Source organism: Pecten maximus, chromosome 6 (assembly GCF_902652985.1).
Source record: "Pecten maximus chromosome 6, xPecMax1.1, whole genome shotgun sequence".
Taxonomy (NCBI): domain Eukaryota; kingdom Metazoa; phylum Mollusca; class Bivalvia; order Pectinida; family Pectinidae; genus Pecten; species Pecten maximus.
Genome location: NC_047020.1, coordinates 11,718,028 through 11,734,393, shown reverse-complemented (window position 1 = coordinate 11,734,393; position 16,366 = coordinate 11,718,028). Strand labels below are relative to the sequence as shown.

Genomic DNA, 16,366 nt, shown 5'->3' with positions numbered 1-16,366 from the left:
TAATATACAAGAAGAGCGTTTTTTAAGATTGTACAGAAACACGGTATTCTTGGTGGTGAGAGCACTGTCAGTGGGCTTTTGAAAAATGAGGTGAATTTAGTCGGGAATCGAATAGTAATATCCGACGAGGATTATCGGCGTGATGTCAGTCTTGTTAATGGGTTATTGGAACGTTTTTTTGGCTCGGTGACAATGATGTACGGTAATGATTTCTATCAGATGAATAATTTCAAAAGGGTTGTCAGTACAATAGAAAATACCAATAAAATAACGAAGCACGACACATCTGTTTCAAGTCACATTCACAAAATGAGAGTTTGGGTAGTGACAACGTAACCACTAGTTATATCAACAAACATCGAACATGCCGTCTGACTTCATACCGATAAGGAAAAAAGAAAATGAGAGCTCTTCATCAAACATGATGTGTAAGCGTATGGCTATGATACCAACATTTCCAAGGTTACAAAATAGGCAATTAAAGATAATTTACGATACAAAAACCGCTAAAGTAGGTAGGAACACGAAGCGTGATATCAGCTGTATGGCGTAATATTCCATTTTCATTGTTTGACAATATCGATTACTAAAGTCCTACTTTAAGGTATGTCTCACTGGTGTCTATGTAGGACAATCACCAGTATCTATAATTACATACAATTGTCGTAACATGGCCAATTAGGAATAAAGACTTCTCATTTTATTTCCCTGGCCCAAATATTACACAATACCATGCCATTAAATTTCTATTTTGAACAATGTGTCTGGTATTCAAGACTATACAGAATGATTTGGAAGTTATAAGAGTTAGGACCGGATGATAAACTGAGCAGAAGTGGAGTAGAAAACCTTACTGTACTGTAAATACTGACAGAGTACGTCAAGATTTACATTATTTCAGAGTAGAATTACCTGACAGGTATTAGATAACCTTGGAAATGAGTTTTCGTCAATAAAAATTGCAAATGTCATAAAAAGTATGAGGAAATGAATTCCAAGTTGAGCGTTAACGAGTTTGAGGAACATCTGGTGACAGAAAGTTATTTCTAATGTAAATAATAATCTATTCTTGTACCGTTTGAAATAGATTTACGTATTTCCTGTTTTTGAAGATGTTCACATTATCTAAAACACAATTAATCAGATTATGAGCTAATATACTTAACCTTATATACATATTTGCTAACACACATATTGAATTTCAATTATCTTAACTAAAACTTAGATGTTTGGCTGCAACAGATATCTGGGTAGACGCGTACATAACATTGAGAGCCGAAACTGTAAATTAACAAAGACAAAATGGTTCCGTGTTATGGTTATTTTCTGTACCAGGTAAGTCAAACCAGGAGAAATCACAAGGTGAACGCTTTTGGTTTGTTTGTTTTTGTTTAACGTCCATATATCTGCCATCGAGTTGCCGACTTACGACTTAAAAATGTCGACATATTTCTGAGAAGATGTCGACATCATAAACAAATATGTCGACATAAACCGAAAAATATGTCGACTTATTAGCTTAGTTGCCGAGATAATAATGCCGTGATAATTATCTAGGAAGTCGGAAACAAGGCTTTATATCGCACGGTGGCATTTTTCTGCCATCAACATCCTAGATAATTATCACGGCAATATTATCTCGATAAGTAAACTATTAAGTTGACATATTTTCCGGTTTATGTCGACATATTTTTTGATGATGTCGACATTTTCTCAGAAATTTGCCGACATATTTAAGTCGTAAGTCGGCAACTCGATGGCAGAAATATGCCACCATACTAAACATTATACAAGTGTAATTTAACATTCAATTTCATAAAGTCACTTGAACTTGCAAGGATTATGAGTAGCGTATACTCGTGTTAAAGGAGTGACAATTATATAGACTAGTTTTTCTTTGTAATAATAAGAATTAACTACTTATTACGTGAATGATTTTGTATGTGAAGACTGCATATATATGAGAACCGACGATATATCATATTTGTTGATTACACAGTGACTTTGGTGATATTGTGAACTTTATCCGTGATTTCTAGGATTATTCTGATTTGTGCTTTATTATTCAATCAGTTTCATGATTATACATGATTTTTTTTACTTGAACTATTAAAATGTCATTTAAAGTGTTTTGTTTTTAATCGTTTTCTCTTAAGTACATTATATATACATGTTATATATCACAATGAAACGGGTAACGTTGACTTAAACTTATTGATGATGTGTCCTCTCAATGTAAAGGTTAAATTGAACAATTTTATTTTCTGTTATATCTAATAATTATGAAAAAGTGTGAAATTTATAACAAGGAAGGATATAGAAAAAAAAAGAATTATTTTCACTAATTTATCAAAATTTGAGTTATCTTATTTTAATAATTTTTGAATTGTATAAAGTATTTGTGATATATATTTAGTATACAATATGTACAAACTGTTAACAGCTTGTATCACAGGTGATACAGGTAACACAGGTAACCTGAGAATCAATTACTTCTCCAAAACAGGCTATAAGTTACCTGTAATTAGTGCCTATCGTTCTCTATTGTTCCTACCCCCAATGTTGATATAGGATATGTTGGCTGAGTGGGAAGACACCGTCGGGACACCTTAACCTCTCGGCCACCGCGGCCCCCTTACGCTGACAATGATGTAAGGAAACCTTTTTTTTCAGATTTAAATAACTTATAACAAAGTAATCCTGTTTTTAAACGAGGACATTATCAACAATCACGTCTTTATACCGTCACTGTACATCAGGCACTAACCGGGAATGTCGCGTTCTCAAAGAGTTTCCACTGAAGGTCAACAATTAAGGTTTTGTATATGATTGCCTGAACATATTTAGTGAGATACATTAAGTTATATAGGGTCGTATGTTATAAGGGATCGTGTGTTATAAGGGGTCGTGTGTTATAAGGGGTCTTATGTTATAAGGGGTCGTGTGTTATAAGGGGTCGTGTGTTATAAGGGGTCGTGTGTTATAAGGGGTCGTGTGTTATAAGGAGTCGTGTGTTATAATGAGTCGTATATAACTGTAATATAAGGTGATTATACCCAATAGTAAATACTGCATAATATTAGTTTGTCTAATGAAAATCTTTTGACTGTTTCCAGATGTGGTCTTCGTCGTGGACAAGTCGGGGAGCATAGCACAATCAGATTTTGATACGGCTATTGATTTTCTTAAAGATATCGTCAACGCACTGACCATTGGTACAGGGGATGTCCAAGTATCTGTGGTCAGTTTCTCCAATACCACCGATGAAGAATTTGATCTTGACGACTACACGGACAAGACCAACCTTGTTACAGCAATTGATGGGTTGAAGTCGTCCATAACGACTACTGGAGGTACTTTTACCAACGAGGCTCTAGACTATGTTCAGAGTACTTCATTCACTAATGCGAAGGGAGTAAGGACGGACGCTGATCCTATAGTCGTTGTTATGACCGACGGTCTCTCCCAGAATACAGCACTAACCAAAACAGCTGCTGACACTATCCGGAGTTCTATAACCGGAAGTATCATATATGCGATAGGTATAGGATCTGACCTTAGCTCCACCACACAGGACCTGTTGTATATTGCCAGTGACCCGGATTCTGACAATGTTCTGTATGTCTCTAGTTTTGTGTATATTTGCAACCTCGTTCCAAATGTTGCTGTAAAAATAGGTAAGTGTCATTTCGAAATATACCAGTGATGTTTTTGGCGAAATAATGCTGTTTTATTTTCTTTTGTGTTCGACCTGACGTTAAACGGTGCTTTTCGTGTCGAAAACAGCGAAAAAATGTAATTCTAACAAAAAATGATGATTTAGAATGCCGTTCAAGATCGTCATGCTCCGTTAACACGGTGGCAAAATCTACGTCACAAACGTTACTAAGAGAACAACAAGATGGCGGGTACATATCTCGCTTAAGATATAAGATAAGATAAGTTTATTTCTGGTTCAGGACATTTTATAGTCCTCTATACCAGACTCCAAAAAACAGATATTTATATACATATATACATAACACATAAAAAAAACATGTACACAAATACATTAAGATTAAATTTCAGTCCAGTATTTTACACTATGTTTTATATGGTTATTTCAGCTGTATAGTTATAGAAGATTTCTTGGTTTTTTTCAGTGATTGTCCCAAGCGTTTTTGAAAGCGTTTATACTGGGCGCGGATACGGTTATTTCAGGTAGACTGTTCCAATATTTACTGTCCTTAATGAGAAAGTATTTCTCCTAGCTGCTGATGTTGCTCGCTTCGGGTAGATTTTCTTAGAATTTCCTTTTCCGCTGTGTCTCTGTGATGCATCTTCTCATAACATCACGGTATTACAACATTCCTTGTTGTATGTACCATTGAGTATTTTGTATAACTCAATCATATCTCCTCTAACTCGACGAAAGGACAATGCTGGAAGTTTAAGTTTTTCAAATCTTTCGCTGTAGCTGAGATTTTTCATCCCCGGAAGACACTTTGTAGCCCTGCGTTGGACGCCCTCTATCATATGTATATGTTTGCTTCGGTATGGATACCATACTGGGCTAGCATAATCAAGTTGGGAACGTACAAGGCATTTGTAAAGAGGAACAAATGTTTTTGTATCCATAAATTGGAATGTTCTTTTTTGGAGGGCAAACATGGAGTTTTTTTTTGTTTTTTGTTTTTTTGTTTTTAACTTTTTCGCTGATGTGGGCTTCAAATGAGAGATCAGAATCTATTATAACGCCAATATCTTTTTCTTGTGTTGTTGTTTGAAGTGGGTTTCCTTAAGGTTGTATGTGACATCTTGGTGTTCTTGATTCTTAGGTATTCCTGTGCCTATTCTCATGTGCTTACATTTGTCTGGGTGCATTTTGAGAAGCCATGTATCGATCCAGTTGCACATATTGTGTAGGCCATCCTGGAGCTCAGCGTAGTGGTCGGTGTTTTCCATAATTTCTTCGTATCATCTGCAAAGAGGTACATATCCGATTTAACGATGTTTGGCAGATCGTTTATAAATATTACAAATAGAATTGGCCCTAGGACGCTTCCCTGTGGGATGCCTGAAGCTACTTTACCCCATTCTGAATCTTCACCGTTCACAGTAACTTTTTGACTTCTGTCTGTTAGGAATCCTGATATCCAGGAGATGATTTGTTCTGAGAAATTATACGCCTTAAGTTTGTTGACTAATCTTTTGTGTGGGACAGTGTCGAACGCTTTTTGGTAATCCATATAAATACAATCAATGATTTTATTATTGTCTAGAGCTTCGTTCCATTTGTCCATAACCTCTAGAAGTTGGAGGCAGGTCGATCTTCCCGATAAAAATCCATATTGTTTATGCGAAAAATAGTTGTTTGTTCTCATGGAAATTGTTATGTGTTCCCTAATTATTGTTTCTAAAACTTTACGTAGCACAGATGTTAGACTGACTGGTCTATAATTTACTGCCAGGTATTTGTCCCCTTTCTTAAAGATTGCGCTGATCCGAGCCTTTTTCCAATCATCCGGCAGTGTACCCGTTGATAACATTTGATTGAAGATATCTGTCAGTGGTCCCGATATTGATGGGGCAATGTGTTTTAGATACATAGGGGTGGAGATCGTCTAATCCTGGTGATATTTCCGGTTTGAGGTTCTTCAGTTGTTTATAGACTGCTTCCTCCTTCACAGTTAGGTTGGCCATCACTTCTTTTATCTGCATTTGTTGTAGTTCCGGGGTGGGTCTATCCTGTTCTTTTACAAAAACGCTACTGAAGAATTTACAAAGTATGTTTGCTTTTCCTTTATCTGTTGTTTTTTTGACCGATTGAATGTCTGTTGGGTCTAGATATAGGTCTGCAGTGTCAGATTTTGTTGTTGATTTTGACTTAATGTAGTTCCAAATTACTTTAGGATCGGTGTTTGCTTTACTTGCGATGTTCTTTTCGTAATCTTTTCTTGCTTTACGCGTTAATTTCTTGACTAAATTTCGCATTTTATTTTTGTATTCCGTGCGTATTTCTGGATTCTTACTCATTACAGCTTTTGTGGACAAAGAGTGCTTCTTTCTGGTGGCATCTAGTGTTGCCTGGTCCGCTGGAAAACTGTGCTTATTGTTTCTCCCAATTTTCATAATTTTCCTTGGGACGTATCTTTCTTCTGCTTCCTTCAAGTTCCTCTTCAATTGATTCCAATTCTCATCAATAGTGTTTGACGGTTTTATTTTCTCTTTCCAGTTTGTGTTTCCTAATACATCATTTATCATTGTCTTTATGACATGTTTGCATTTTTTGTTGCAAACTTACGTTAATATTACATAATATATTACAGAACAGCATACAATGATCGCTTTTGCCAAGTGCACTCTGGTATTCTACACGCGAGAGTGAGTTTTCATCCTTTGTTATAACAAGGTCCAGGATGTGTGGATTGTCCAATCCTCGCCATCTGGTTGGTTGGTTTATATGTTGGAAGAGAAACGTATCTTGTAGTTTTTGTATGAATTTGTATTCACGCGTTTCGGTGTTTTCTTCACTTGTGTTCCAAGTTGTCCAGTTTATTCCCGGATAATTGAAATCTCCCATCATTATAAGTTTATCGATATGGTCAAACGTACACTAGAGAGACAGCCAAGATTCTTAGACTGGCAACGCATTATTCACAGAATATCTGGTTGTTTAAAACATTCAAAGACCATCCACATATACTTCTACCTTTGACGGTGTTTTCGTTGGGAATTGTAGCGATAGTCCACACTGAAATACAATTATTTAACATTGGCCTTTTTTCATCCAAAAAATATTGATGTACTACTAAATAGCACAATTGTTTGAATTAACGTCTTTTTGACATTATTCCATCCCAATAATCGGTTTAAGCTTAAATTGTCGGATGAAACAACGTCCTGACGAAAATACCGTCAAAGCACAGGCGTCTGATTCTGGTTAATACTAATAGAAAAAATATAAGCCCTACTCCTGGAGTAGGGGCTGTTACTTTTTTCTATTAATACCAACCAGAAGCAGCAGACGCCTATGTTCAAAGTTACGAGTATACGGGGATGGTCTTTGAATGTTTGAAACAACCATGTGTTCTGTGAATAATTCTTTGCCTGTCAAAGAATCTTGAATATATCCAATGTACTTTCGACCATATCGATAAATGAGAAGTCGCGGGGTAAGGGTAAGAAGTAAGACAGACTTACCGAGAAGCGAGATATGTACCTGCCATCTTGTTGTTCTCTTAGTAACGTTGATGACGTCGTTCCCCACCGTAATTAATGAAAACGATGCCTGAGATTATCTATGTGTTATCTTTAAAGATTGAAATACTACACAATATAATAAGTATACAAATTGTATCAACATTGCCAAAATTCATGTTTTAATTACCTTCTATAAACAGGAATATCAGCATTGCCCAAATTACCTTCTATAAACAGGAATATCAGCATTGCCCAAATTACCTTCTATAAACAGGAATATCAGCATTGCCCAAATTACCTTCTATAAACAGGAATATCAGCATTGCCCAAATTACCTTCTATAAACAGGAATATCAGCATTGCCCAAATTACCTTCTATAAACAGGAATATCATCATTGCCAGAAATACCTTCTATAAACAGGAATATCAGCATTGCCCAAATTACCTTCTATAAACAAGCAAGTTTCTCTCCAGATTCATCTGTGTCTCTTTCTGTCGCTGGCGATTGTGCACAAACCACTACGACCGTATTTGTTGGAAAAGGGGGAGGAGCAGCGGCTACAACGACGGCGACGGCGACGACAACAGCAGCAGCTACAACGACGGCGACGGCGACGGCGACGACAACAACAGCAGCAGCATCTGCTGGAGCCAGTGGAGGGAATTCAAACAGCGCCTTTATAGGCAGTGATGATGACGGTAAGCCATTTCGTGAGCCAATAGTATAGATGCAATGGCGGCAGATTATACAACATGGCTTCATTTTAATATCTTCTCGATTTAGTTTTTTCGTAGTGGTTTCGTTATTCTTATTATGTTTATTAATTATGAAGTATGTGTTTTTTTATTTGCACTTGTGTCCTTTTAGATGATGTTGCGATCATCGCTAGCATAACGACAACATTAGGGGTGGCAGCTTTAGGTACAGCTGGGGCAGGCATGTTTTACAGGTTCAAAAAGGGACTAAAGCCGTTTAACAAGTAAGTATTACAACTCTTCGCTTCCTAATGATATAATATGATATAGGAAAACGCCGTGTTCCAGTTGTTAAAAGGTTAGACTTTGGAGGAGAATTCGATACTCAAGTTACTGAATAATAAAACTTTACAGGAAAACTAGATATTTCAGTTACTAAATAGATAAAATTTATAGAACTCGATATTTTATTTACTCAATGATAGAACTTTATATGATAACAAGATATTCCAGATACTAAATAATAAACCTTTTACAGAAGAACTGGATATCACATTTAATTAACAATAGAACTGTATAGGAAAACTGGATATTACACTATAATTAACAACAGAACTTTATATGAAAACTCGATATTACACTTAATTAACAACAGAACATTATATGAAAACTCGATATTACACTTAATTAACCACAGAACATTATAGGAGAACTCGATATTACACTATAATTAACTACAGAACTTTATATGAAAACTCGATATTACACTTAATTAACCACAGAACATGATAGGAGAACTCGATATTACACTATAATTAACAACAGAACTTTATATGAAAACTCGATATTACACTTAATTAACCACAGAACATTATAGGAGAACTCGATATTACACTATAATTAACAACAGAACTTTATAGGAAAACTCAATATTACACTTAATTAACCACAGAACATTATAGGAGAACTCGATATTACACTATAATTAACAACAGAACTTTATAGGAAAACTCGATATTACACTTAATTAACAACAGAACTTTATAGGAAAACTCGATATTACACTGAATTAATAACAGGACTGTATAGGAAAACTCGATATTACACTTAATTAACAACAGAACTTTATAGGAAAACTCGATATTGCACTTAATTAACAACAGAACTTTATAGGAAAACTCGATATTACACTTAATTAATAACAGGACTGTATAGGAAAACTCGATATTACACTTAATTAACAACAGAACTTTATATATAAACTCGATACTACACTTAACTAACAACAGAACTTTATATAAAAACTCGATACTACACTTAATTAACAACAGAACTTCACAGGAGAACGCGATATTACACTTAATTAACAATATAATTTCATAGGATAATTACATATTCCAGTTACAAAATAATGTAATTTTATAGAACTCGAGATATATGAGTTACTAAATAATATAATGGTATAGTACTCGATATTTTAGTTACTAAACAATAGAGAACTCTATATTAAAAAAAATCATGGAACTTTATAGGAGAATTCGATATTTAACTTCCTAAACAATATAGTTTTATAGAACTCGATATTTTACTTACTAAACAACAAAACTTTGTAGGAGAACTCGATACTTCACTTACTAAAAAACAGAACTTAATAGAACTCGATATCACACTTAATTAACAATAGAATTTTATAGGATAACTAAATATTCCAGTTACTAAATAATATAATTTTATAGAACTCGAGATATATTAGTTACTAAATAATATAACTTTACATCAGAGAACTTAATAGGAGAACTCAATATTTAAAAAAATTATAGAACTTTATAGGAGAACTCGATTTTTAACTTCCTAAACAACATAATTTTATAGAAGTCGATATTTTAGTTACTAAACAACATAACTTAATAAAATAACTCGATATTACACTTAATTAACAATATAACTTAAAAGGAGAACTAGATATTCTAATTACTAAATAATAGAGCTTTATATAACTCGATATATTAGTTTCTAAATACAGGACATAACTGAATATTTCACTTACTTAACAACAGAACTTTATAGAAGAGCTGGATATTCCAGATACTAAATAATTGAACTTTATAGAACTCGATATTTTAGTTACTAAACAAGAGAACTTAATAGGAGAACTCGATATTTTACTTTAAAAATCATAGAACTTTATAGGAAAACTTCCTAAACAACATAATTTTATAGAACTCGACATTTTACTTAACAACAAAACTTTGTAGGAAAACTCGATATCTCACTTACTAAAAAACAGAACTTTATAGAACTCAATATTTTAGTTACTAAACATTAGAACTTTATAAGAGAACTGGATTTTTAGTTACTAAATAATATTACTTTGTAGAACTCAATATTTTAGTTATTCAGTGATAGAACTTTATAGGAGAACTCGATATTTAAATTCCTAAACGTTTGGTTTGTTTTTGTTTAACGTCCTATTAACAGCCAGGGTCACTAAAATATCGAGTTATGTAAATTCCTAAATAATATAGTTTTATAGAACTCGACATCTTACTTACTAAACAACAAAACTTTGTAGGAGAACTCGATATTTCACTTACTAAACAATATTACTTTATAGAACTCAATATTTTAGTTACTCATTGACATAACTATATAGGATAACTAGATATTTCACTTACTAAATAATATAACAGTATAGGAGAACTAGTCACTAATACAGAAGTTTATAGAAGAATCGGATATTCCAGTTAGTAAATAATAGAACTTTATAGAACTCGATAGTTTAGTTACTAAATAAAAAGGTGTGTGTTATTCAACTCCCAAGCCATGAACTTATCATCACAACTGTTGAATAACATTCAATAAACTCTAAATGGGTTTTGATTGGTTGACACGGTGACCTGTGACCAGGACTATTTTTCAATCACGTGGTTCAATGCAATTTGATTGGCTAACACTTGAAGGCTGTTTCACGATGTCCTGGAAATTATAACGCATAATAAGTAGCTTGCCTTTGTTTTGTTATATTCTTGAAACTATACATATAATTGTATCAATTTATTGCTTTGAAAGAATAAACTTACTTATTATTTTGTTATGATTTGAAAAACAATTGTATTATTATACGCTTCCGAATTTGTCAGTTTTGCATATTAATTAGCCGCATTTCAAATTAGGTCATATCCTTACACCACACCTGATACTGTGAAAAGAACACACGTTGACACAAAACAGGTCAAGTCATTCTCAGAATAGCTTTTCTATTGTGGTAGAAACAGGTCACACAAACTCGTGGTTGTTGTAAACGATATTTCTTTTACTCCCGTTAGTTTTATTTTTCAAAAGTTACAAAAACACTCGCTAAAGCAAGTGTTATTGTAATATTTGAAAAATAACTAACTCGAGTGAAAGAAATACCATACACAACTAACACTCGTTGTATAACCTCTATTGTTCAGTTAATAAATAATAGAACTTAAACGGAGAACTTGATATGTCAGTTACTAATACAGAACTTGATAGGAGAGCTGGATTTTCCAGTTACTACATAATAGAACTTGATAGAACTGGATATTTCAGTTACTAAATAAAAGAATATTATAGAAAATATTTCTGTTACTATAAGCAGTATTGTGGCAGATGTAGATTTGAGTGTGTCCTGGCCAGGCTGAGGTTGAGTTGGAAGAATGTCAGATTGGGCGAGTAAGGGAAGATTGTATGAATGAGTCTTACGTTGTCTGAATGAATTCAAGGTGATGTGAATGACTATTATGTAATTTTATATTAATTTATTATGGTTAATATATTAAGCTGTGTATGATAACTTATACGTACCGTTTAAATGATCGCGGGCTTCACTCGACTCCGTACTAAACGCCTTTTTGTGTCAGGGCAGCCGATTGGTAGAGGATCTGACTGCTCTACACGTGCAGGCTATATAAAGCAGGATTTTACCTGTGCGCGTGACACAAGAAAGCGACAGGCTTGCGGTGCATTATTATAGTTGTGTTGTCAATATACCTGTCGGGGGTCTGTGGGGGTAACCTCGTGGGAGTACGGCGTCCATTCAGGTTGGTTTCAACATGCTAGTTTCATAGGGAAGGCACGTCAGGTGCGCCAGAACATGTAGGATATATACGGATATAATTACAAAGTCATGTAGGGTTGTGTGTCAGTGCTGAGCGTGTTTCCGTCCTTGTGTGTTGTTTGTCTTAAACTTATTTGTTGTCTGTCTAATATCTGTTTAATAAAGAATAAGCCGGTCCAAAACTATATTTCGTGTCGTTCTTCAGAGAAACAGAACCCTGGAGGCCAACAAATACCCGAGTTGTTTTTAGTACTACCTGATACCTACTACAGTATAACTTTTTAGAACTCTATATTCCAGTTACAAAATAGTATACATTGATAGTATTCGATATTCCAGTTACTAAAGACAATGCTTTCTATTGTTAAGTTGAATTTCAAATGCGTCACTCACTTATGATTTTTGTACCTTATATATACAATATGTACTTTTGTTATTTAGAGTTTCTCCTGTAAAAACAGCATGGGCCTAATTGTTACCAAATCACTGGAAACCATCATGACTTGGAAATCACCATTACTTGGAAATCACCAATCCGTAACATCTCACTGAAGCAGAAACAACAAGACATAATCGCTGATTATTGTTCGTCAGTCTTGGTTCTACACAGGTTCACCGAGCACCTGCTACGACCCAGTACATATATGGGATACAAATCTGCAGACTGACCCAATAATACGCGGGCTTCAAATTCATATTTTCTCCAGGTTGTTTATCCTTCAGAGCGGAACATCACTGACTGTTCAACATAAAAAAAATAATAATAACAGGTATACAAAATCTGTATGGATTGTCTTCGCGATATGGAAAGCTGGTAGATTGTAAAATAACATTACAATGAACATGCTAATTCTTCGGACATCTTACCAGTTTTAGCAAATCAACAGATTACCCATGATTTAGAATGTTGTTGAACTTTAACCTTGGCAGGAGGGACTTCTTCTCGCTACCGACTTTAACGTGTGACATTTGTTATTGTATATTGACGATTTAGTATATTTTATCCTATTACAATCACGCTTTTGTGACAACGTATTTTGTGGAATCGCAAGTCATTCTATAAATGATTATGATGATAATGTTTACCATAAAAAATGTTTGCCTCGTCTTTCTGGTGTCTTCGTGAAACAGCCTTAGGTTAGGTATAAATTCATCAACAGCACCAATTACCACGAAGATCTTGGGTTTGGTAGAACACCATTAACGGTATTTTGTACCACAGGCGTACCTAGGAGTACCCGGCGATAATCCACGATGTCGGGCTCGTACTGTTGATACTACATGTACCATCTATCACTATGGTGTGAACTCTTCATAGTAAATTAGCAATGCGCCATTCATGCTAAGTCATTACCACGTACAAAACGACCAACTAACGGGCGAAACCTAGAGATGTTTCTCCTGTACAATGTAGAATTGGTACGACATAGGTCTGAATAATGACAAATAATGGGGACATATTCTACTATGAAAGCATCAGGGTCTGGATGAAAATCTTGCAGAATCTTTGATAGCCTCAAGAGTGCAGATAAACGTATAAAACTTAAATCTTAATGCTGCAGGGTGTTGAAATGACTGAAGTGATGATGCACATTCAGTCCTACCGGAAAGTACTTCCAAACCGTATATCATCTGTAGGTAAAATAAAGATCCATGGGGACAAGACGAAGCAACATTAAAGATGTAAATGAAAGACACGCCGGAAAACCTATTAGGTCAGTGCTGGGGATGAACGGCATCTCGAGTGAAGTACTTGGAAACGATGTGAACACCATGCTGTATCCTTGCCGATGGTCAGATTACAAGTCACAAGAGCATATACAAAATGTACATTGTATGGGGGACATCTTGTTTCAAAGAACACTAGTCCAATAAGTCTTACAGGGGTTTTTTTCACGAAGGGTTAACTGCGTTCGCAGAGTACAGCATTTGTTTCGTGCTATAAAATACGTTAGTCTAAAAGAGTTTCCTGAGGTTGCAATTCTTCTTAATGTTTAAGGCATATCTCATTATTATTATCATTTCTCTCATTTTTTCTTCTTTTTGGTTTGTTACATACAACAGATTTTATGACACATTTTGTATGACATCCTTTTCCATTTAATTTGTTGAATAATGCAAAAGAACAGACGACAATTTAACAATTTTATTAGATGATGTACTGACAATAGAATCGTCGACATCGTATCCACCGACACATAGCAATATACACAGAGACTCTCTACCTACACCACAAACAACTCAAGCACTAGGATTTCTGACGTCCGCAATGGTCATTACACTCAGGCAACCACTCTACTCCCTATACATCAGGTGTGGAGTTATCGTATTCCAAAGTTTGGTATTAAGGTTTAATATAAATACTTAATATTGACAATGTAACAATTGATAACATTATTTTATTGCAACACTCTTTTCTAATGAAACATATAGAAAAACTATCATAATTACGTTTCTGGTCATATTCAACATATCTCAAAAAAGTACCTCATTTTCTAATCAGATTTCACATCAAGCATTAAAGTTCCTATAAAAGACAATGCAGATATATTGTTTCCAATATTTGAAACATATTTATATTTTGACATTTCAATTTTTTTTTTTACAATAACAACGACTTTTAACACTTGTGAGATTGAGACAGGTAATAATGATTGACAAGAGGAAATCAATGGTAGGATGTATACAGCCAATGGTAGGAGGTATAGAGCCAATGGTAGGAGGTATAGAGCCAATGGTAGGAGGTAAACAGCCAATGGTAGGAGGTATACAGCCAATGGTAGGATGTATACACCAAACGGTAGGATGTATACAGCCAATGGTGGGAGGTATTCCGCCAATGGTAGGATGTATACAGCCAATGGTAGAATGTATACAGCCAATGGTAGAAGGTATACCGCCAATGGTTGGAGGTATACAGCCAATTGTAGGAGGTATACAGCCAATGGTAGGAGGTATACAGCCAATGGTAGGAGGTATACAGCCAATGGTAGAATGTATACAGCCAATGGTAGGAGGTATACCGCCAATGGTAGGAGGTATACAACCAATGGTAGAATGTATACAGCCAATGGTAGGTGGTATACAGTCAATGGTAGAAGGTATACAGTCAATGGTAGGAGGTATACAGCCAATGGTAAGATGTATGCATCCAACGGTAGGATGTATACAGCCAACGGTAGGAGGTATACAGCCAATGGTAGGAGGTTTACAGCCAACGGTGGCAGGAATACAGCCAACGGTGGGAGGTATACAGCCAACGGTAGATTGTATACAGCCAACGGTAAGATGTATACAGCCAATGGTAGGAGGTATACAGCCAATGGTAGGAGGTATACCGCCAATGGTAGGATGTATACAGCCAGTGGTAGAATTTATACAGCCAATGGTAGGATACATACAGCCAATGGTAAGATGTATACAGCCAATGGTAGGATTATACAGCCAATGGTAGGAGGTATACCGCCAATGGTAGGAGGTATACAGCCAATATGGTAGGTGGTATACAGCCAATGACAGATTGTATATAGCCAATGGTAGGATGTATACCGCCAATGGTAAGAGGTATACAGCAAATGTAGGAGGTATACCGCCTATGGTAGCATGTATACAGCCAATGGTAAGATGTATTCAGCCAATGGTAGATTGTAAACAGCCAATGGTAGGAGTTATACAGTCAATGGTAGGTTTACAACCAATGATAGATTGTATACAGCCAATGGCAGATTGTATACAGTCAATGCTAAGAGGTATACAGCCAATGGTAGGATGTATACCGCCAATGGTAGGAGGTATACAGCCAATGGTAGGAGGTATACCAGCAATGGTAGGAGGTTTACAGCCAATGGTAGAAGGTATACCGCCGATGGTAGGCGGTATACAGCCAATGGTAGGAAGTATACAGCCAATGGTAGGAGGTTTACAGCCAATGGTAGATTGTATTAGTCAATGGTAGGAGGTATACAGCCAAAGATAGGATGTATACCGCCAATGGTATGAGGTATACAGCCAATGGTAGGAGGTATACAGCCAATGGTGTAATGTATACAGCCAATGGTAGGAGGTATACAGCCAATGGTATAATGTATACAGCCAATGGTAGGATATATACAGCCAATGGTAGGTGGTATACAGCCAATTGTTGGAGGTATACATCCAATGGTAGGAGGTATACAGCCAATGGTAGGTGGTATACAGCTAATGGTTGGAGGTATACAGCCAATGATAGGTGGTATACAGCCAATTGTTGGAGGTATACAGCTAATGGCAAGAGGTATACAGCCAATGGTAGGTGGTATACAGCCAATGGTTGGAGGTATACAGCCAATGGTAGGAGGTATACAGCCAATGATAGGTGGTATACAGCCAACGGTAGGATGTATACTGCCAACGGTAGAAGGTAT

At 35.6% G+C, this 16,366-nt stretch overlaps 2 protein-coding genes across 2 annotated transcripts; both read left to right on the top strand.

Annotated features, from left to right (window-relative positions):
- Positions 1 to 364: 364 nt before the first annotated feature.
- Positions 365 to 4,905, top strand: LOC117330039 (collagen alpha-5(VI) chain-like). The gene is made up of 3 exons (XM_033888259.1): positions 365 to 428; positions 3,117 to 3,618; positions 4,818 to 4,905. Exons 1-3 carry the CDS (start codon positions 365 to 367, stop codon positions 4,903 to 4,905), a joined length of 654 nt encoding a protein of 217 aa, XP_033744150.1.
- Positions 4,906 to 6,319: 1,414 nt separating this feature from the next.
- On the top strand, positions 6,320 to 13,064 carry LOC117330038 (pneumococcal serine-rich repeat protein-like). Its single transcript, XM_033888258.1, has 4 exons — positions 6,320 to 6,363; positions 7,605 to 7,882; positions 8,052 to 8,163; positions 12,405 to 13,064. The coding sequence occupies exons 1-4, from the start codon at positions 6,320 to 6,322 to the stop codon at positions 12,433 to 12,435; spliced, it is 465 nt and encodes a 154-aa protein (XP_033744149.1). The 3' UTR covers positions 12,436 to 13,064.
- Positions 13,065 to 16,366: the final 3,302 nt, after the last annotated feature.

What these genes read in the sequence shown, in the direction of transcription:
- LOC117330038 (XM_033888258.1), top strand. Translation starts at nt 6,320, where the DNA reads ATGATCGCTTTTGCCAAGTGCACTCTGGTATTCTACACGCGAGA. An exon ending in CTGGTATTCTACACGCGAGA is followed by an intron (nt 6,364 to 7,604) that starts GTGAGTTTTCAT and finishes TTCTATAAACAG; the next exon opens with GAATATCAGCATTGCCCAAA. An exon ending in TATAGGCAGTGATGATGACG is followed by an intron (nt 7,883 to 8,051) that starts GTAAGCCATTTC and finishes GTGTCCTTTTAG; the next exon opens with ATGATGTTGCGATCATCGCT.
- LOC117330039 (XM_033888259.1), top strand. Translation starts at nt 365, where the DNA reads ATGCCGTCTGACTTCATACCGATAAGGAAAAAAGAAAATGAGAGCTCT. An exon ending in CTCTTCATCAAACATGATGT is followed by an intron (nt 429 to 3,116) that starts GTAAGCGTATGG and finishes GACTGTTTCCAG; the next exon opens with ATGTGGTCTTCGTCGTGGAC. An exon ending in CCGGATTCTGACAATGTTCT is followed by an intron (nt 3,619 to 4,817) that starts GTATGTCTCTAG and finishes CTTGATTCTTAG; the next exon opens with GTATTCCTGTGCCTATTCTC.